Source organism: Zeus faber (genome assembly GCF_960531495.2).
Source record: "Zeus faber genome assembly, chromosome: 10".
In the NCBI taxonomy this organism is placed as follows: domain Eukaryota; kingdom Metazoa; phylum Chordata; class Actinopteri; order Zeiformes; family Zeidae; genus Zeus; species Zeus faber.
In genome coordinates this window covers 10,475,628-10,498,127 of record NC_137199.1, presented here as the reverse complement: position 1 = coordinate 10,498,127, position 22,500 = coordinate 10,475,628, and the positions used below count along the sequence as shown (strand labels likewise).

General features: G+C 47.2%; 2 protein-coding genes across 3 annotated transcripts in view; both read right to left on the bottom strand.

Annotated features, from left to right (window-relative positions):
• gabrb2a (gamma-aminobutyric acid type A receptor subunit beta2a) overlaps positions 1 to 20,086 on the bottom strand; it is a gene marked incomplete at both ends in the record, with an annotated part of 29,719 nt that extends 9,633 nt beyond the window's left edge. Inside the window, 4 exons of one of the 2 annotated variants that reach the window (XM_080008662.1) lie at positions 6,856 to 7,076; positions 19,385 to 19,452; positions 19,819 to 19,919; positions 20,013 to 20,086. In XM_080008662.1, coding sequence (XP_079864788.1) covers positions 6,856 to 7,076; positions 19,385 to 19,452; positions 19,819 to 19,919; positions 20,013 to 20,086 — 464 coding nt within the window. Of the gene's footprint in view, positions 1 to 6,855; positions 7,077 to 19,384; positions 19,453 to 19,818; positions 19,920 to 20,012 lie in introns of those variants that run through there. The other variant, XM_080008663.1, reaches the window with a different exon arrangement.
• Positions 20,087 to 21,289: 1,203 nt separating this feature from the next.
• gabra6a (gamma-aminobutyric acid type A receptor subunit alpha6a) overlaps positions 21,290 to 22,500 on the bottom strand; it is a gene marked incomplete at both ends in the record, with an annotated part of 6,841 nt that continues 5,630 nt past the window's right edge. Inside the window, 2 exons of the mRNA XM_080008121.1 lie at positions 21,290 to 21,311; positions 22,497 to 22,500. The exon at positions 22,497 to 22,500 is cut by the window's right edge and continues 241 nt beyond it. Of these exons, the coding sequence (XP_079864247.1) occupies positions 21,290 to 21,311; positions 22,497 to 22,500 (26 nt within the window). The remainder of the gene's footprint in view (positions 21,312 to 22,496) is intronic.

Below are 22,500 nucleotides of genomic sequence, written 5' to 3'. Positions count from 1 at the left end.
CAACCAGTAGGGGGTGCGCCGAGCCACCCTCACTGTATCTGTAACGCTGATTTATTTGATATTATGACTACGCTCTAAGTGTTTCATTAGAGAGCAGTCATATATTTCAATTTACAGGTCATAAAACATCTTCCAGTGCACAGTACTTCCTTAAGTAATTGAAGCGATTTTACAAAACATCCATTTACTTTCTTCACCCACTTGCTCCACTTCAGGGTCACCAGCCGCTACACACAGATGCAGGAACTGGGGCCAGTTCTCTGGTACTGACCCAGAATATCATAACGAGAGCATCTTTTTCCTCGTAATACTAGGGTTTTAAATATTATTGAGAAGCTGTGAGGGAACTTGTCTGGTGTATGCCAAATGTAGAATTGAGTTGATAGCGATTCAGCAAAGTGAACCAGGTCAATAAAACGTAGAGAAACGCCTCCTGCTTGCCCCATTCACTCATTAATAACATGGCGGTCTCTATTCGTCCTCAGCCTTTTCCTTCCTCGTCCCGCCTTCTTCTGCGTCCTCCACCCACCCCCAACTCCACCACCCTCTTATCTCACCCCAAGTGACTGCATGTTTGTCCGGATCATAACCTTGTAGCGTTTTTCTAAAAATAAATGTAACAGGAAGATAAACTTGCCAAGCTGCCGGCCTCATTTTCAGCCATAACCTGTGTAGCCGCAGCTAGTTGTGGTGCTCTGCATCCATGAGGCAACTCGCATCTCCCTTTTTCTGTGAAGGACGGTAGAGAAACTCACCCGCTTCTGTTTCTACGCCCCAAATTCCACTTTCCAATTCCAACTCAGCTTCCACTGCCGTTTAAGAACATGAATTCTTACCTTTCGCATAGTCGGATGATGAGTGTGAGGGTTAAGATTAACGATATCAAAAATGTACATATTACATTTTATATCGCATATAACAACAAGACCTGTGCAGGCCTGGGTGTAGACGCTCTGCACCGTCAGGTTTTATACGACTGATAGCAACGCTGGAGTTTTACCATTTGAGTCTCATTGTTATATATCATCCAGATTTAAATTTGAGAGGAATCAAGTGATAAAAAGTATATTTATTTACATACAACTACAGACGACGTCATTTCTGTCACACACACGACAGGTTGCCAAGGTTGGCCAAGGTTGGGACAAGTGGCAAAGGACCCACGGAGGGTTAATGTGACTACAGCAGCTAGATCACTTAAACTTTGTTTTGCAACACACACACACGCACGCACGCACGCACGACGCACGCACGCACGCACGCACGCACGCACGCACGCACACACACACACACACACACACACACACACACACACACACACACACACACACACACACACACACACACACACACACACACACTCATTTTGAACATGAATGTGAAAGTATGAAAGCTGATGCACCAATTAGCACATAATGACCAAGCACACACAAACACACACACCCACACACACACACACACACACACACACACACACACACACACACACACACAGACAAACACACACAGACACACACACACACTCAGTATCAACATGAATGTGAAAGTATGAAAGCTGATGCACTGATAAGCACATAATGACCACGCACACACAAACACATAGACACACACGCACACGCACACACACACAAACACACACACACACACACACACACACACACACATTGACTGATTGAAATGCCCCCTCTAACTAGTGGCTTAGACCAGTGTTTCTGAAATGGGGGTACTCGTACCTCTATGGGTACTGCAGGGAAAATGTCCTAAAATGTGTTAGAAAATATTATGATAGATGTTATGATTACGAGAGAAAGTAATCCGTCAACAGGCAGTACTGAAAGTTTGTTTACGCTGAAAAAGAGAAATAACCCGCCCGGTCTAACTCACAGGAATGGAGCCGTGGAAAAAGAGGGACAGCCGTACATCAAAAATCACAATCACATTTCCTCGCGTAACTTCAGCAAAAAAGTACAAACTAATCTGGAAGAGTGCTTTGTCTTGAATAATTAAGAACACAAGTTAATTTGAAATCCTTCCACATAAGAGTGGAGGCTCCCTTGGGCCCAGGCAGGCAAGTTTGGGATTTCGTCTTGGTTTTTTTTGAGATGGTAGACACACTCACACACTCTCTCTCTCTCTCTCTCTCTCTCTTTCACACGCACACGCGCGCATCCACTGTCTAACTAAGTCTCCCTCTCTCTCCTTGCTCTCTGTGCTCTTACATAAGAGCCAGTTAGCAGGGCCACGGTGCATCGGGGGATTAACACAGGAGTCTCACTGCTGTCCTAGTTTACCCCGCCAACGGTTCCAAACTTGCTGGGATGCTCTGCTCGCCGGCCAGTCGGCCAGTCGCTCACTCTCCCTCACCGCGAGCACCGTTGGCGCCACTAATTCATCTCAGTGGCGCAGGAAGCGGGGTGGGGGGACGGGGGACGGGGGACAGAGGGGTGGGGGGTGGGGGGCGGAAACGAGGCCAAAATGGCAGAGGTAAAAATAACAGCCTATTTTTATCCCGCCTACATCATCGGCAGAAGTCTCGCAGCTTTTTTTTTTTGTTTTGTTTTGTTTTGTTTTGTTTTGGGGTTTTTTCCCCCCCCGCCGTCTGAGGGGAGGCGACGATCAAGACGCGTCAGGTGCGGCAACAACCCGTCCTGTAAATATACGGCGCCGAGAGACCGAGGGGCGGAGAAGGACAAGGGAGGACGAGGAGGAGGGAGAGACGACGTGGAAGATCTGCCGCCCTCTCCCGCTCTCTCCCTCCCTCTCTGGGGCCGAAATCCTCGCATTTCTTCGGCGGCTTTCTTCCCCTCCGTCCTCTGTCGTCGCGGCAGATCGCGCCGTAGACCTTTTTCCGGCAGCGAGCGCGGACCGCGGCCCTGTTTTGCTCTTCATTAGCATCGGACCGGTCTCTCCCTCTCCCCCTCTCCCCATCGCAACCTGCCGGGGGAGAGGCCGCGCTGCACAAGATTCACGCAGATTCGAACACGCTACATTTCCTCTGCGCCGAAGCTAGTAGGACATCAAGGTCTATAAAAAGGCTGTTTTGGCCCGCCGCCCCCCCCCCCCTCTCACGATCCCTCCGTGGTTCATCCCGGGCTGTGTGTGTGCGGCGCAGACCCCCCCGAGGCGGCCCGTGCACCTTTATTCAAAACGACCTTGTTTTCGCGGACGTAACACTGCCGCCGCGAACGCGCCCAGACAGAATCTCATTTTGGGAAAGAGAGAGAGAGAGAGAGAGAGAGAGAGAGAGAGAGAGAGAGAGAGAGAGAGGTCTGGAGGGAAATACGAACGTGGGAGAGGGAAGACAACGCCCCCCCCCCCCCTTTTTTTTTTAATAATAATCGCGACGGCTTCCCGAAAGCGCGGCGGGGCCCAACCTGATCCCCGATAAATATATAATTTCAATATTTTGGAAACGGCTTTAAAACAATCCCAATTTTCATATCATCCCCGTCGCAAGTGTTGCGTTTTTTTCTTTTTGATTTCGGCTGTTAGAAGTTTGAACGCCAAGTTGGAAGCGAATTGACACGGAGAGGCTGCCCTCCATTTTGGATGGAGAGCGGCCCTGTTGAGCCCAGGTGGTCGTACAGCCTTGTCCAATGTCACATGCGTGAGAGTCCCGAGCGGCTTGACATGCCGCCAACAAGTCAAGGCTCTCTGTCGCCCCCCTCAGATCATTGATCCCAACGAGTGAGAGAGAGAGGGAGAGAGAGAGAGGCAGAGAGAGAGAGAGGGAGAGAGTGCGAGAGCGAGAGAAGCCTTTGAAGGCCCGCGTCCGTATCGACGCTATTGACGGAAATAAAGGGTTATTCAAATTCACTCTTCTTTCGCTCAGCAGCTTTTCTTCCCCTCCCGGCCACGCCGCGTCATCCGTCAAGCCGCGGAGCCGAGCGCTCCCCGTCCCGGCAGGAAGACCAAGAAGACGGCGGGGGGGGGGGGCTCCCCGCATGAGGAGTGGCAAGAGAGAGAGAGGGTTAGGGTGGAAGGAGAGAAGTAGAATTCTGGCAATTTCTCCACTTTGAATGAAGTCTGACCTTCAGCCCTGCTGTGGATCTCTTGACTCTTGCCAATTTATTTATTTTTTTTCATCCTCATCCCCCCTCGCTGTCTTTCCCAAATATCAAGAATTATGCATCGGTGCTTTGGAGCGTTCTCAATAGTTCCATCGTTCCCCCGACCAGTATCCGTGCTATAAAAACCATAAATGGAGGACATGTGTCGTTAAATCTATCTTGTGTGTTTCTGTGTGTGTGTGTGTGTGTGTGTGTGTGTGTGTGTGTGTGTGCGTGTGTGTGTGTGTGTGTGTATGTGTGTGTGTGTGTGTGTTTTGTCCTTTTATTGTCCGGACCTTTTTTCGGGAAGCGGGATAATTAAGATGAGGCTGCTTCTCTCCGATAGTCAAAGCGAGCTCTAAAGTGACGGTCGGGAGCCGTGTTGTAATTTCCTTCTCCTCCTGGTAATTGAAGACCAGGCTTTGGATTTGGCAGGAATGGGGAGCACCTCATCCAGGGAAATGGGAGTAAACAACACCCCCGCGCGCCTCCTACTCTGCTCACCCTCCCAAAAATAACATCCACCCACCGCTCACACACACGCACGCACGCACGCACGCACGCACGCACGCACGCACGCACGCACACACACACACACACACACACACACACACACACACACACACACACATTCCCAGATGCACAAGACTGCACAAATGCTCACACTACACAACAAAAACACATGTGCGCGCACGTATGCACACACACACGTAAGCTCCTGCCTCACACATGATCATTCTGTCGAGTTTAGCAGACATCTATTTATACAGTGAGTGTGAACGACAAGATCCATCCATCGTTCTTTCCCAGGAACACTGGTTAGTTTCAATTCGTCATCAGCAGCCATTTTTACTCATTTTTACTGATAACAAATAATAATAACAACAATGACAATGATAAATGATAAACACAAAAACAATAATACAAACAATATCAATATCATTTATATTATTATCATTATTAATTTATTCATAATAATTGTTTATTGATAATAAACAATGGCTTTAGGGCAAGTGGTTATTGTTTGTCAGATTCAGTGTAAATCTTAATAGTTGTTAGTTATTCTTATGAATAATCATAAACAATAATAGTAATAATAAAAGTCAACAACTGCAAAAACAATAATGAAAATGATAATAATAATAATAATAAAAAGGATACCATTAATAATAAACAATAATAATAAAAAATAGTCATAATAATTAAAAAAAATATATATTAGCGATATATTGTTGTGATTTTCACCACTGTGCACTAACCAAATCATTCTACAATAGTTCTTGCACAGATGTACTATCTCAGAAGAACACTTGTTGTTCCGAATAAACAACAACCCCATCCTCCCATCCTCCACCCACACCAAAACACACACACACACACACACACACACACACACACACACACACACACACACACACACACACACACACACACACACACACACACACACACACACACACACACACACACACACACACACACACACACACACACGTTTTTATTTCTGTTCTACAATTGTGGTCTGGCTGTGAGGACCCCCCCCCCCCCCAAATTCACCATCTCCTGTGTCCACAGAGCCCTGCTGCTGCAACCAGTCAAGCCGTCTCTACAGGTACGTGTCAGTGCGCTCTGAGCATGCAGGCATCTGGCCAGGCTGCCTCTGACAGCAGCTTGTGTCTGGACTTACTAGCATCAAGAAAAAGTAGCCCTTCCTACAATCCAAATAATGGACGAGGCCAGGAGGCACCGGCACTCACGAAAACAAGGTATCTGAGGCAACGGCCGTATTAGTCTCCATTGCACGCATCCCCCCTTATACTCACAAGACCCCTTCTCTCTCTCCTCTGGCTTTTTTTTTTTTTAATTTATCTTTTTGGGGTTGGATGTTGTTAAAAGTATGCGTGGCACTTACATAATTGAGTCAGAATATTGTCAATTATATTTATTGATTTATTTTAGCCAACAACAACCAAAAAAAAGCAATGCAATGAATTATCTGGTGCACTGCAGATACTTAAATTTTTTAAGCAGTCAGTCGTGCAAGAGGGGCATCTCAGAGGAGGATGGAGAGAGAGAGAGAGAGAGAGAGAGAGAGAGAGAGAGAGAGGAAGAGAGAGGGAGATGGAAGAATGAGTGAGTGAGTGAACGAATGCTGCAATGCTTTTGATTTAGCGACAATAATATTTCCTTTAGCCAATACACTCATCTAAGGTCCGCTGTCTTATTATTATTATTATTATTATTATTATTAATTTTATTATTATTATGGAGAGAGATCAGGGGAGCAGGTGCAAATGGAGACTCCGCAGTCAATTTGGTGGCTATGCAAATAGCAACTGTGTGTTTCTATTGTATCGCTACATAACTGATTATGAGCTGATCTATTATAGATGACCATCTTATCGGAGGCATCGGAGCCCCTCAATGCCACAACGCGATGCTTTTCCAGCTGGACAGATCCGGCTTCCGCAATCAAATACCTTTATTCTGTTTGTACCTCATGGCTCCATTATTGATCAACAACCAATCAATAATTGATGGAAAAAATAATAATAATCATGAAATGAAGGCCAAAAAAAAAAGTGTCTTATAAATTGCGTAACCCCGGCGGGCAGTTGTTTAATTCAACATGTGGCGTTCGAGTGTGATAAAAATGAAAATGGAGAGGGATCGCAGTAGAAAGTCGTTTAAAGCTTCAACGGGGGAAGGAATGTCTCGTAAGACATAAACGTCGAGGTTGAATTTTGGATCCCAAAGAGCCGATGAAGGGGTCAGGAACAGGAAGGTGGACACGGTGACGTCTTACCTCAGGCCGTAGAGCACAGTTCCGTCCGGGTGGAGGCGGATCATTCTGTTCTTCACCGTCACGCCATGGACGAAGGACTTCTTGTCATTGAGGAAGTAGGTGTCCGGGACCCACAGCTGGTCGGCAACTCGATTATCCAGAGTTAGGTTGAGGGCGATCTCCGAGTACGACAGGCGCTTGTCTCGCCACGCCTGCTGGAAGTACATGGTCAGGGTGTAGTCCTGGAGGAGAGACACCAGGGAAGGTCGGAGGGGGGTAGGGAAGGATGAAAGAAGGGGAAAGTCTGTTTAAGCAGTGGTACACACTACAAGATAATCCGGGCAGATTTCGGGACAGATTCCCCCCCTTTCCGACTGTTTTCCAATTTTTTTGATGGTTCTAAAGACTGTCTTGTCAGATTACCCCGCGGTGTGAGGTATCTCACGGGGTATGTTTCAAATCGCAAATATTAACCATGTTCGATATTTCCGAATCGATTTTGTGAGGTGTAGGTGGGGGGACCCAGAGTACGGGCGAGGACGCAGGCTGTGGATCGCCGCCTGGGAAAGACGGACGACCGGCTGAAACGGTCATAAACACACACCACAGCAGCCGGGGCGCTTTCGGCCAAATCGTCGCTCTCCACAGAACGGAGGAACAAAAACTATGAAATGTATCATGATTATGTCGTTAGGCGTGCGGTCCCCCACATTTTCAACGCGTTAAGATTTGAAAACTCTTCTCGGGCGGGCCAGGCATCCGTCGACCGGGACGACGAGCGGCGTCCGGAATCAGCATGATCCCAACTTATCCCGCTTCACCAGAATATAGAGAAATTCCATCCAACATCCACCGACGGCAGACGATAGCAATGATCAGCATCTGGGACGCAGAAATGGCGACCGGACGCGACCGGAACGCGGCGTTGCTTGGAGGGTCACCGGTGGGGAGGCCACAGCCTGCACACTCAAGGCACGCGGCGGTGGCCCGGGCGGAGGGTTAACGCCCGGCTCCATTCGGTTAATTTGGCGACCGTGACCAGAGGGAAAGTTTCTCAGCTGGCTGTCTCATGCTAAAAATATCTGCTTCCGCTTGAGCGGAGCCACTTTCTGCTTCAGAAGGGACGGCGCTCTCGCTACTACAAAAGCCCAGCAGAGCACTCCCAGTTCCTCTGCCACGGCCTCACTCTCCCTCTTCTCTGCGTGAATACTATTAAGACGTAAATAACCGCCTCAAACATGTTCTTTTTTTTTTTTTGTTTGTTTTTTTTGTTTGTTTTAAACGGCAGGAATTCATAAAGATGTGTAATTACGGACGGTCATATTAAAGGATGCTCTGCTCTCTCTCTCTCTCTCTCTCTCGCTCTCTCTCTCTCTGTCTCATACACCCACATAGCCACGGTGAAACACAGCACTGCGGTTGGATCCATTCTGTTACAACAACGTATTGCAGCAGAATCGATTAGCGGGGAAAACAGACTGCCCGCACGCGCAAAGGCGCTCCGCGAAACGGCGTCTCTCGTTGTGCTTCTACGTCTCCGCGACCGGCCGTTAAAGCAACGGCAAAAAATAAATGCAAAAAAATAAATGTTACGCTTGGCCTCAAACTCTTTTCATCGCTCGCGCCGTGGGTCACCGAGAAGTTGCTTTTGGGGGGGGGGGGGGGGATCTAAAAATACACAAGTTCCCGCCATGTTGGTTTTTCCAAGGCGAGGAGAACTGGCTCCTTCTCGTATTTAAGCTCCCATCACACGGCCCTGCCCCCCCTCCCCTGTCTCTCTCTCTCTCTTGTTCTCTCTCTCTCTCACTCGCTCGCCCTCTCTTTGTCTCATTATCAGAGTGTCCATCGGACGTCTCTATCACCCTCAGGAGTGTTGGCTGGTACCTCGCGGCGCACTCTACAGCGGTTCTTACTGTAATACATCCCTGTGTGCCAGGATGGGCCTCTTTATCACATTCACTCATCTCCTGCCACACACACGTTAATGGCCCTAATAATAAAAAAACAACAACTGAATTATATATATTCTATAAAAAACGCTAAAATCGTCTGTAGCATAATCAGAATCAGAATCGGAATCGGAATCGGAATCGGAATCAGTTGACCACCATGAACATTTCCATATACTAGGCATTTTTGAGGTTTGGTGCGTTCATCTAGATGATTAGCAAAAAAAAACAAAAAACAAAACATTAATAGTCAGAAGAAATGGAGATAGAATTGAATAAAATAAAAAGTGAAGTAAAAATCAAATAAAAATATATACAAAGAGAAATAGTCAAGATATATATTAAAAAAATAGACAGAATATACAAAATGCGATACCATGCACAGGAAAAAATATATTGTTATGGGTATATAGGGTATAAATATGAATTGTTACTTTGAACTAAATAGATGATTACAGTATGTATATGAGCTAACTCCCCTCATCAATTTGGGGATTTTCGTCCCGTGTCACAGCCTGAGCACATGGGATTGTGATGCAGAAATTATTTATTCTGTTAATATAAAAAAATTCAATAAAAATCTTTCCGGTGTCCTGAGCACGGATGAGTGTGCAGAGTGGTCGTATGTTTCCTCGACGTAAGGGGGTGTGGCGCCTGTGGGTGTGGCCGCTCTGGGTTTTGGGAATTCACACATCATGCGGCGCAACAACACAGAGGGAACACCCCGGGCGCCGAGCGAGCCTCCGAGAAATGGCCGTGCAGTTACGGCCATAACCTTAAAAATGATGAGTAATACTTCGAAATGCAAATGAACAGGCGTAAAATCTTAAATCTTAAATCTTAAAATCTTAAAATCTAAAATCCTGATATAATTTGATATTTGTTTTTAAGAAGAACGGTGGACTCCAGTCTTGCTATCTTGCATGAAAATAATGTTTTACAGTACACGCCCGACAAAGCTAAGAAATGTAATTAAATAAAGTCAACTTCTATTCTAAAGTCATTCATTTATTATAAAGTCAAATTCTATCCTAAAGTCATTTTAGAGAAACACTAATTCTAATGAAGAGATTTCCCTGTCAGAGGGTTGGATTAAAAATGTACCGATAAACACATCAGGAGAGTTTTCATGGTAAGAACAAATATTACTCCAGGGGGGAAATTTGTAACGGAACCAAAAGTGTGTCGTCCCTCATATGAGCCTCGCCCCAAAATACTGCATCATATTTAGCCTTCTAATGACCTTCTACAAATGTACACGCTTGAATAAATCCGATGTTCTGAAGAAGTCAGTCGGGAGTCGTCGCCTATTTTCCATGGAATTTTGTCTCAAATTCTCTGTCAGAATAAACATTTTGAAGTTGGATCCATCATTACTTCACCTTGTAAAGTTATGTAAGCATGAATAAAATAATCCATTCTTAACTCCATTCCTCAATGGCTTTTGTGAATGCAATCTTGACCATTACAAAAAAAAAAAAAAGAATAACCTTACAAATTAAAAATGAAATCATATGAATAATCAAATGTAAGTCTATCTCAATCTGATCATATTTTTGTCTGGACAAATACAATATAAATTCAAATTGCAGGGCTGACAGTCATCCAAATTTTAGGGAAAATAGCCAGAGATGAGAAAATAAGGTTCCAAGATTTCCTGGTACAAACCAGCCAATCATGTGGCCCGTTGTAGAGAATTTTAATATACATTTGTATCCAGCAAAAAAAAAACAAGCATCCGGGAACGTTGCATCATAATGCATAGTGTTTATGTTGCAAAACTCCGGTTGAAAAATACATGCCTGCAACTTCACATCCAGTCCGTTTCATTCAATTAGGTACAAATACATTTAGAATAAATAACAAACACACTATTTTCATTTGCTTCTTTTGATGAACGGGGATGCGCAGCGGATCGCTTTCGCTGATCGCGTTCGCTGATCCCTTTCGCTGATCACTTTTCTGCCAGCCCTGTGTTGCAGGGCCGGCCCCAGCGCAAGGCCCCGACCGCAATGATGGTCTGACTAGGTGCGAACAATTCGCTACCTTACCTTTTCCATGTGTTTGTGCATCATGGCCTCTATTATGAAAGAGGAACATTTGGGGCAGATTGTCAGGTCACCACCAAAAATTGGTGCGGTGGCAGGTTGAATGAAATCCATTGATTTAACCACGCAATAGCCCCTGAGAGGCTGAATAACAACGACACAAGACTACAGTTTCAAAATCAAATAACACATTTATTTCACAGCAGTGCTGAAGGATGTATTAAACCTGTGTGTGTGTGTGTGCGTGTGTGTGCGCGTGTGTGTGTGTGTGTGTGTGTGTGTGTGTGTGTGTGTGTGTGTGTGTGTGTGTGTGTCCTCGCACAATTTAGGGAATCGGAGCACTCAGAACGTAGGTCTACAAGACACAAAATCATAGAATTTATGAGCGATTCTGGCCACTGCTAAAATCAACAAAATAATAGCCAACACCGGTCGTCTAACACAGAAACTGAAATTTGTCAGAAGATCTGTCCTGAAACAACCTGATCCGATTTCTGATCCAATCGTACGTCACAGTTGTTGGCTGCAGAGACCAGCACAAATATTTCAGAAGAAAGAGGAATTAATACCAACAGTCTGTGAAGAAACTACAGATGATGGAAATAAAAAAATAAAAATAACTGTGCTGTTTCTCCAAACCAAACCAATAAAAATAGTGTGTTTTTATTCTAGATTTTCCGACGTTTTTTGAAACAAAAAAAATCCCTGCATACACCCGGATGTGGTGTCCCGGTGTGGTGTTCAGAAACAAATTTTGATGGGCTGATAAGAAATCAGTGAAAGTTTATGTACTTCATACAACAGAACCCGGAGTCAGGCTCAAACCCCATTGGCTCACAGGACTAGGGGCCTCAGCAGAGTGGCTCCACCCACAAAAAAACAGCCTGTTCTGGACAGGATGGTTTAGGGGCATGTAAGAATGGAACAAATGCATAACCTGAGCAAAAAAAAAATTAAAAACACGTTTTGGGGACCTCAGAGACCTAAATTAACTTGTGTGAAAAGGAGCATAATACATTAAAAAAAGAAAGATGATCAGATTGTTGTCTTTCTGCTCATACCACGCGTCTCTCTCTCTCTCTCTCTCTCTCTCTCTCTCTCTCTCTCTCTCTCTCTCTCTCTCTCTCTCCCCCCCTCACTCGTTGACCGAAACTTCACTTCCCACAATGGAAAAAATAGAACTCCAGCCGAAAGTTCTATTTACAACCACGAAAAGCAAGCAAGGCTGAACCGTCGTGATTTGTTCTGTCTATCTTTCCTACGCTCCACCCAGTACCGGGGACAGCGCCGTGCGGCCTGAAGCAAATAGCCTAAACGTATCTGTCGCCGGCATTCCAAGCCAGCAGAAAAATAAACAGAAGAAGGTGTTTCGTGACTGTCGTCTCTATGACACTTTTTAATTGCTTTTTTGTTTTCTATTTTTCTACAGAACTGAAACCGGGGTGGGGGGGGGGGGGGGGGGGGGGGGCAGAAAATACAACCCTTGCCCCCTTGTGGCGCCGTGCCTGGCACAGTTACAGCCTCGCCAGAGACTACATCGTTCTGGACTAAGAAACCCACGTTGAGAATCTGACAAAACGACAAAAAACTACACTTGTGTTTCCCTGGTGGAAAAAAAAAAGACCATTATTGCAGCTAAATGGGATGATCTAACCCTAACTCTAACTCTAAGCTTTGTGAGAAGAGGTCGTCAATAGAAAGATAATTACTGAATATAATACCCTAACCCTACCCATAAACAATTCCTGTTAAATCCCGCCCTTAAAATACACTCTTCTCAAAATGAATATATTAATATAATCTCATAGATCGGCTAACTCGCAAGCACGTCAAAACAATGCATGGGGTAAAAGGTAACATACGAAACGCTGCGGCTTGTGGGATCGGTGTGTTTAACATGCTGACCGATGGCCAAACCCCGAAGTCCCACCAGGGCTGATGTGTCAGCGAGAACATGTGTTTTTGCTCAGTGCCTATCCTGCATCACAACGTATGTGGGAGGTGGGGGGGGGGGCGGCGGCGGCGTTCGGACTCGCACCACGCCGCTAATGCTTCCATCTGTCATGTCCTGTCACGGAGCGCTCGTCCAGTAGCGCGGCGGAATCCGACGGTAATAATGACGATGATGGGTGCGCGCGTGCCTCATCCATCAACAGCTCGTGTCTGGGCGGCGGAGAGGACGCTCCAGTCAAATATGATGTGAGATGTAAAAGCCTGCCACAGTGCATGAGTCGGCGGAGACATTTTGGGTGTATTTGGGGGAAGGGGGGGGGGGGGAGGGCTTGCCGTCTGGTTCGCCGCTTGTCCCTTTGCGTACCCATTTGTGGAGTGACGTCGAGGAGCCCGTGCCTGCCGCGCGACTGGTCAAGCCGCATTTACTCATTTCCCCGCGCCGTGGCCAGGCAGTGCTCGCTGACTGGTTAAGTACACGCATCAAATTAAGTATTAGGGGTCAAGGCGAAGTTAGTGCATTCTGAATGCGTTGCTTGCCACACACATCCTGAGGGACATGACAACATGGACGCTATAATGACTCCCTTCCCTTCCCTTTGCAATGGGTCATTTTTCAGCTACTTAGCTTCAATATAGAAAGCGCCTGACAGTGGCATTAGGGAAGTCATTGGCACATTAAAGGCCTTTAATGGGGCAGGCTAACTTGCTCCCTGTTCTCAGGCATAATGAAAGATGCTCCCAGCTAATTTGAATGTAACATAATAGTCTTGCTGTGTACAATGGGTATTCCGCCGCTTTTATAAATGACCCCTCCAATGAGGAGCATGTTTACTATTTCATTCAAACATTTCTTTCATTCATATTCTTTGCATGATTAGGTTAAAATACCGTGCCAAATGCAAATTAGATTTCATCGCATCAAAACCCCTCGTAGCGGCCAGACCACCGGTCAGTCAATCCAACAAGAAAGGTAACCAGTGCAACCACGACAAAAATCTATTTGGAGACGGAAAACTCTGCAACAGCAGCATTTTCCTTTTATTTTTGTTTCTATGGCTTTGTGGAAAGGCTCGAATCTCTACAGAGTCCCCTCCAACTTCAAACAGCGCAGCTGGGACTCTCTGCTGGAGGTGGCACATCCTAACGACTGGCACGCGACTTCAAACCAGAGAAATTGGTTCAATAATATTTTCCATTTGCGTTTTCCAGGCCATTTCAATACTGTGACACAAACCACAATGAGAAAGTTGAGGTGAACCGACTGATATTTCAACGTCATGTTTAAACTCCAATTGGAAAATTGTTGCACATGGAGTGGGTCAAGTGGCTTTAGATGTTAAATGGCGTCTGCCTTCCTATTTTAAATTTGTTAAAAAATATATTTTACATGTATTAGAAAATAGAACATTTTGAATAAAGAAAACAGAATATGGAATATAGAATTTTTGAAATATTGAACATAAATGGATAGATTTCATTTTATAATCATACAAATTACCCTCACAAAAGAAAGAAAATAAATTGCAATACGTGCATTTTGTGTCTGAAATACATTTTAATTTCCCAATTTGAACTAAAGTGACAAATATCCTATAACTCCATACACGCCCATGAAAAATATTTAATCATATTCTTTGGGGACTCTGCACTCTGGTCTGGGGCACAGACAAGGAAAGCAAACCCCGGTGCTGCTGGATTAAAAAACTTCCCAGGATAAATAGCATGGCTGCAGTTTAGAACAACATGCATGTATCTCCATAGGAGACAAAAAAAAACAACACGCGACGAAGAGTTTCCATGTCATCTAAAATAATCCAGCAGCCTGAAACAAATCCTGCTCAAATGAAGAACACCGGCGGTGAGTAAGATAAACCGCGCTGCTGAAAAAGCACCTCCCTTCCAAATAAGACAAACTCATCGATACCCTCCAAAAGACAGGAGGCCAAACTGGCTTTCAAAACCCTCAAAAACGTTTAAAAAAAAAAAAAAAAAGGAAGGAAAAAAAAACAAAACGAGAAGAAGTCCCTCGAAGAGGACCCGGTTTGATTTCCCTGACTCCCCTTGATTCACCGAAAAAAGACCGTGTTGTCATAGCAACAATGAGTAAAAATAACACGCGCTTATTTTCCACAAGCTGAAAATAAAATGGAACAGGATGGGTTTGGACAAACAACATCAAAATGGTTGCTAATTCGCGGCTACCAGACGTCGGGCGCCCGGCGCGTTGTTTTCCCGAGGCCCGGGTCTCCCTCTGGTCATCGGGCCCCCGTTTATCAGAGGGCCGTATCCCTTACGCACGGAAAGAAATGAACGCTTGTCAGGATAATGATGGTAATAAAGGGAACGTTCACGCCCCACTAATTTCTCCATCCCAGAAGCCACCGCAGCTGGTTTGTTTAAATCTTTTAATTCACAGCCAGCTAATTAACATTCATAGAACAGTATCATAGTAAAGGCAGTTCCTCTTAACAACAACCAACCGCAGGTGTTTTACATGTAATTAACAAGCAGAATGAGGAAAAGACAAGGTGTGAAAATACCCCTCATTCACTTCTAACTCCGCTAATCATTACGCCCCGGCGCGTGCGTTATCCCCCGTGTCTGTGCGCCGCTTTACACCCCGGTGCCAAACGCAACGGCACCTCAGCCGTGTGCACGGACCCCCCCCCCCCCCGGAAAGGCGTCGTTTGGCGCTCGGGCACAAACAAATATATTATCGTGCGAGCGACCCGAAGAGCGTCTCGGAGCGACGGCGGGGAAGGTGAGAGCAAGAAGGGGGGAGAGAGAGAGAGAGAGAGAGAGAGAGAGAGGGAAAGTGTGAGAGGAGGGGGGGGGGGTGTTGTTTCTTGGTCATGGTATCACATCTGTGACCCTCATGAGTCAGCGGCAGGGTCCGCCCGGCCGCACAGAGGAGCCTTGCCTCTTCCCAAGCAGCGCGTCTTGGGATGCCCCAAAGACGAGACGGCCGGCGGAACCCGCTCATTCCGGTCCGACCCCCCCCCCCAACAACATAAGTGACCTTTGCTCCTCCGGCCCCGGTGCTCAGACACGGTCCTGTGAGTGCACGATAACAGGCGACCATTCTGCACACACACACACACAAACACGCCGACACAATGCTCGATCGCCGTCGGAGGTCCCAGGTTTGGAAAGTAAAAAAATCCATACTCAAAGTCCTGGAGCTAGGTTTTTAGTTTCTGAACCCGGGTTCTCCACCGCCAATCACAGAGATAGGGGTGAAAGGAACAAACACATCGTCACCTGCTGCAATCTGCCAAACTCACCAACGCAAACCACTCCACCTCCCCGAACTCACACCGTGTCAAGTCGACACCAAAAACCCCATCCCGCCGTGTTTTTGCTCCGGGTGGATTCCACTCATCCCTTGGACCTATTGCCTGATGCTAATGAGCAAATCCACAGGGTTGACTCATAATCCTGGAGTGGAGTTTTACTTTCTGAACCCGGTTTTTCTGGGACGTATCATCGCCGACTATTACTACTTCAATATTCCAATCTTACCAACACCAACCCCTCCACCTCCACCTACCGCACACCTTTTCAAGTCAACACGCAAACCATGCGCCGCCATATGCCCCAATGACTCGGATGACGTCAGACTGAAAGGCCTCTTCCCTCCCCGGGGGCGTTTCTCTTATCTCCTCTAATTAGACGGCCGTGCAGCTGTCTACATCCCAAACCCGTCCTCCGCCGTGACACCACTTCTTCTGGGAGACCTACAACGTCAGGACCTAAACCGAAAACACACTGCACCTCGGATGGCTACCTAAAACACGTTGCGAAACCCCTCGTGGGGTGCCCATCTTTTCCCGGAATGGGAAAGAGCGGGTTCCCTTGGGCCGTTCGCGCTCATCAAAAAATACAATTTCCCAGAGAGCCCCAGCTTGAGCCGCACAACCGCCCCGGATTCCGATGCGGTTCCTCCTGTGCCCGCGATAACCCTAACCGAGAGCCCGGGAATGTCGGGACCGAAATGCGCCGAGATAAACAAAACGTCCCTCTCTCTCTCTCGCTCTCTCCTCTCCCGCCTTCTGTTCCCTCAGCCCTCAGCGGTGTTTTCCTCGTCCTCGCCTCCACCTCGCCCGCTCCCGCAACTTTAATCTTGAAAGGGACTGCCCCGATGAGGAAGATCAAAGCGCTCCCCACCCTGAGCGCGGGTCGCCGACCCCCCTCGCCGGTGGTCGCGGCGCATGGCGATATTATTGATTTTGTAGCATCAAACTTGTCGGCTGCCATTATCCTTTTATTGTATCAAAGAGAGCGGGCGATGAAGAGGCGACGGAGGGGGGGGGGGGGGGGGGAGGCGGGAGAGGCGGGGAGGCGGTGGGAGTGATCGCCCCGGAGATTGGGAGAAGCTTTGGCGGAGGAAGGAGCCTCCTCCTCCTCCTCCTCCTCCTCCTCCTTTTTCCACGGGGTAGGCGACCGTGTGTGGGACATGAATCCACTCAGGTTTCTTAGTTTGACGCTGTCCTTTCCTCCCCGTTGTCTTCTTGCTTAAATGTCCGCCGTGTCGGAGGCTTTCCTGCTCCTCCGCCGTTCTGGCTGCGAGAGGTTTTTTGTTTTTTTTCCGAGGAAACAAGCGGGACGAACGCTTTCATAGCTACGGGGAGTTGCATGACGTCAATTGCCATTCAGCGTTCATGCACAGTTTTGTTCCACATGCGGCGGATGTGAAGCAGTGTTTTTCTCTCTCTCTCTCTCTCTCTCTCTCTCTCTCTCTCTCTCTCTCTCTCTCTCTCTCTCTCTCTTTCAGATGAATGCTCGCGTAGATGCCTAGTTCAGAAGTGGGATAATCCTTGGGAGCAAGATCGAGGTGAATTACACGGCGAGTGAACGCAGATTCCTAGCCAGTGATATTGTAAAGACAGTGGTGGAAAGGGAAGTATGGAAGAGGGAGGTTTCTGTATCGAGGCCTCTTCGGAAGCCAGAGGCTCTGATGTCCCGGGTGCATCCTCCACCGAGGAACATCTGTGATCTATCAAAGGAGCTGCCTCGACCGCGGACTCTCAACGTGGGGTCTGGGGACCCCTCCCAGGGGTCCTTCAAGAAGTTCCAGGGGGCCCACAGCAAAATGGCTCATAGATAGATTTGACCATTATTTCATCTACAAGACGTTAGAGGAGGTAGAATAATGACCGTTTTCACCATAGTGTCACTGTTATATCCTTGACCGTGGTATGGACAGGTATGGCAGCTTAGACTGAATCACACCTAGTGATAAACATGTTCTCGGATTGGGGTCCCGGAGACAAAATCATATCAAACGGGGTCCGTGAAAGCTCATACATATCAAATTGAGGGTCCTTGATACGACTTAGACTCTTTAATACACCTCAGCCTCAAAAAAAAAAAAAAAAAAAAAAAACTCACCGAGACCGTGTGGAGTAGCTCTTCACACAGAGTCAGCATCATTTTCACAAGATGCAAAATGTGTGATTGAGATGCAGCAAAATTAAATCAAGAGGGGAACCAGCCGAGTATGTAAAAACAGACTCAGAGGTGTGTGTGTGTGTGTGTGTGTGTGTGTGTGTGTGTGTGTGTGTGTGTGTGTGTGGGTGTGTGTGTGTGTGTGTGCGTGCGTGCGTGCGTGCGTGCGTGCGTGCGTGTGTGTGTGTGTGTGGGGGGGGGGGGGGGGGACACCTATTTTTTTAAATCCCTCAACCGCACACGAAACTCCACACGAAACTCCACACCCGTCCCGTCAGTAGGTGGTGCTCTTGCATGGGGGGTGAACTTTTCCCCCCCCCGTCCCTCCTCCAACGGCAGCGGCAGCGGCAGCGGCTGCACTCGGCGTCTTTTGGGCTGCCCGCTCTGGCGGCTCTGAATATCCCAGCGGTTTGCTGTATGACCAGACATGTATTATTAACCAATTATTTACGTCATCACTCACGGCGTGACGAGGCGCGGGGAGCGCGGGGAGGACGGTGGGGACGGGACGGTGGAGGCGCGGGGCGGTGGTGGTGGTGGTGGTGGTGGCGGCGGACGATTGCGCTCCGCAGCCGACGAAGAAGCCGATTCTCCAAACGAGAGAAAATCTTTCCTTTTTTTTTTTTTTTATTTTGTTTTTTTGTATTTTTTGGTGTGTGTGTTCCCCCCCCACCCCCCCACCCCCCCTTTCCATATGCACGCGCCGAGGCTGTCAGTGGGAACGGACCTGGATTCTCCGTGCGCGCAGGGCGTGCGTGCCAGTGCGCCAGTGAGCGTGTGTTTGGAATTCAAATGCAGCAGCAGCAGCAGCAGCAGCGGCAGCGGCGGCAGCGGCGGCGGCGACAGATGCGGCTCGGGACCGAGATGCCGGTTCTTTAAAAAATCCGACACCGAACATTCACATGTGCAATCGCAACATAAACCATCTTTTTTTTTTTTTGTTGTTTTTTTTGTTTTTCCTTCTCCTCCTCCTCCTCCTCCTCCTCCTCCTCCTCCTCCTCCTCCTCCCGGCCCGACCCCGTTTTCCCTCCCTCCCTCCCCCGATCCTCCGAACGCCGACTCCAGATCCACTTGGGAAGAAATGCGGCCACGTCGTGCGCGTAATCGTCCTCATCACGCCGAGAAATCGAAAGATGATGAAGATCCACCTACCATGTTGACTTCAGACACCATGTCTATGCTGGCGATGTCTATGTTCATCCCCACCGCCACGGGAGCACCTTCAGAGGGAACCAGAGCTGACGTTTAATAATCATTTCCATAATCATTTGGTAATTGGATATAAATCGCGGACACGGAAGGTGGTTTGAGAAGCCATCATCTATCCACCGAGGCAACCCAGTTGCAGCCTTGCGGTTCAACTCATGCTTCAAAATGGCCATGTTTGGTTTATTATAAGGAATATTATGGGGGAATAACAGTTCATTAAGTCGCTTATTAGCCGTGTATCAAACGTGGCCAAAGGATTTTCTGTTCCACGGGTAGAAGACCAAATGGCAGATTGGTCGTGTTAATTATTCAGCCGTGTTTTGCAAATCATGAAAAATGTATGGTGTGTTAAATCTTATATATCTTATATTATTTACCTCCGAAATCTGGCCTCAACCGAATGTCGTATCCCTTCATCAGCCTGTCCACTGTGTCTTTCACCAGAGGCATGTTGCTGGGATCCTTGATATCCTTGATGCTGAGGGAAACGCAAATATCTTTATTAATATCAAACACCAGACGCACCAAAATAGTCCATATATAGAGAGGGTAGAAAACAGAGCACATTTACCTTTGTCCATGAATAAAAGTCACTAGTAACGAAAAGGTGAAAATCCCGAGGTGGTTTTTCCTGATCCTCCCCATCGCAACAGTTTTTGAGGTGGTTTCGGGATGCGAGTGAGGAAGACGCGCATCCAACTTACTCCAGACAGTGCGGAGAGCCCAATGAGCTGCGCATGCGCGCATCCACCACCACATCAAAGAGTGGAGGCTGATGATGGTGGAGGAGCAGCTTCCATTGCAGAGGAAAAAATTAAAGGGACAAGTAGTAAAAAAAAAAAAAACACACACATTTTGTTCTCCAGGAGGGAAATGGATAATAATCAAATTGCATTTCAACCCCCTCAGTTTATTCTTCAGTTATTTATAATACAAGTTACTTTGCAATAACAGAAACCAAAACTTTGGGACACTGTACAATTTTCAATATTCAACAGCAGTTCAAAGCCATTAAAAGTGATTACAAACAGAATTTCGAGATGATGTTTCGTAGCCATGCAGAGAGCACGGAACGGTGGAGTGGAGTGACAATTACATCTGCGTGCAAGAAAAAAAAACCCCCAATGAAATAGGAATAAAAGCAAAGCCACGAGACTACGGGTGAATACCCTCTCTTTCGGCGTTCTGCTGTCAGGGACCCGCGTCGGTGCTCGACAGCAATGGCGTCGGAGATCTGGCAGCCAGAGGTGGGGATGAAAATGCGCCAGCCTACAGTTCATTTTCTCAGGTTGAGTACATTTTGGAAAGCCGCAAGGAGGGATACGAGCCTCCTCTAAATTGCCTTTGATCTCGCTGTAGTGGGAGCCGTGCCGCTGTAGAGGGCAGGCTTCTGAAAGCATTGGTTCACTGTTGCATCACCACCAGTTACAGCCATCATAGATTATATCATCCACTTCTTTTTGATGTGTTTCATCTCTTGTGCTCGCGTGTGCTTGCATTTGTGTGTTTGTGTGTGTGCGTGCGTGCGTGCGCGCGCGTGTGTGAGTTATTCATTCTGGCCATGACGTGTGGAGCCTCCGTCGCCGGAGCAACAAAAGTTATACGTGCACCGGGGGTTTTGCAGCTCGGGCCCTCGAAGGGCAGCATTTCGGGTTACCGATTGGAAACACAAGTGGGTCACGGTTGCGTTCACGAGTGGCGAACAGAATAAATTACTTTCTGATTAGTTTTCTCCGCCGGGTGAGAGCGGAACAAATGCCGAGTGCTGGTTCGGAGAGCGCGGGGCAAGGCTGAATGGATGCTGAAGGTCTCTCCCGGCGGCACATGCCCAGTTGGGTGCCCCTCCTCCTAGGAGGACGTATCCACGTCTCTGCAAGAACAGAAACCAGCAGCGCATTAACTAGCATGCAGGGAGAGGCACTACAATATTCACACCCCTCCCTCCTCCCGTGGACATTTTGCTGGGGACATAAATGGTCGTGCCCTTTGTCCCGCGAGTGTATTCTTCAAAAGAGGAAAAGTCACGAGACGCAATGTCACGACAAGAGGGAGGAATTGACGCGAGGCAGCTGTTGCGAGGCGCGGAACGCCGCAAACAAAACAAAGCGGAAAAAAACCCAATAATAATATCCCCATAAAAAAGATTCCCTGACAGAAACATGAGCGGCATGATGAGAAGATTTGCACACCCTAGTGTTACGTAACGGACCCTTCTCTCGTTCCTCAGTCTTTCTCCGTCTCCCTCGCTCTCCCTCTCCCTGAGTTCTATACAGTTAGTAAGTGGGTTCGGTTATGGGAGGGAAAATGAATGGCGGCTTTTTCCTCTAGTTTATAATGTCCAATGCAGGGTTCCGAGAAAAGGGATCGTAGTTACAACGTCTTGGATTTTAAGGAGCCTTCAGGTAAACCTTTGATATCTATTTTTTATTTTTTTAAGGAGAATGCTCGGTGGTTATTTCCTCACAAATTAAGCGCCGGGGCCGCTCTTCATTGCAAATATATGATGTTAAAAGCCCCGGCGCTGACTTTCGACGCAGCAAACGCCACTGCCTAACATCGCAGTCTACAACTCCTGGGGCTGCTTCAGCATCAGAAATTATTCATGTCTTTACCGCCTAGTTAAAAGTCTTGGACCAAAAAAAAAAAAAAAGAAAACGTGGGTAGTTATTGTTTCACTGAAGCTATCATAATTAGAACCGAGCAGAATAACATGGTTCTTTGTAAAAGTAAAAAATTGTATAATTTACATGACATCTTAGTCAGAGGGGATCCTTTTCCATGTTATTTGTAAAACACTTAGGAGCACTTAGTCACATGTTACGGCAGCCAAAATAAGCCACGTCTGAGAGGTTTTTTTTGGATCTGCCACCTTCCTGGCTGAGAAGGGAAATTTCCAGAAGGTTGCAAGGTCGTGTGTGACGTTTCAACGTGACAGGACCAGATTATCTCCATAAATTGCTCTTGTGTTCGTTTTGCGAGAATCCGCAATTCGCGAGGAGTCTCATCCGGTCAGAGGCGCCTACTGTACATCTCGATGACATCTCATTGAGCCCACCTTG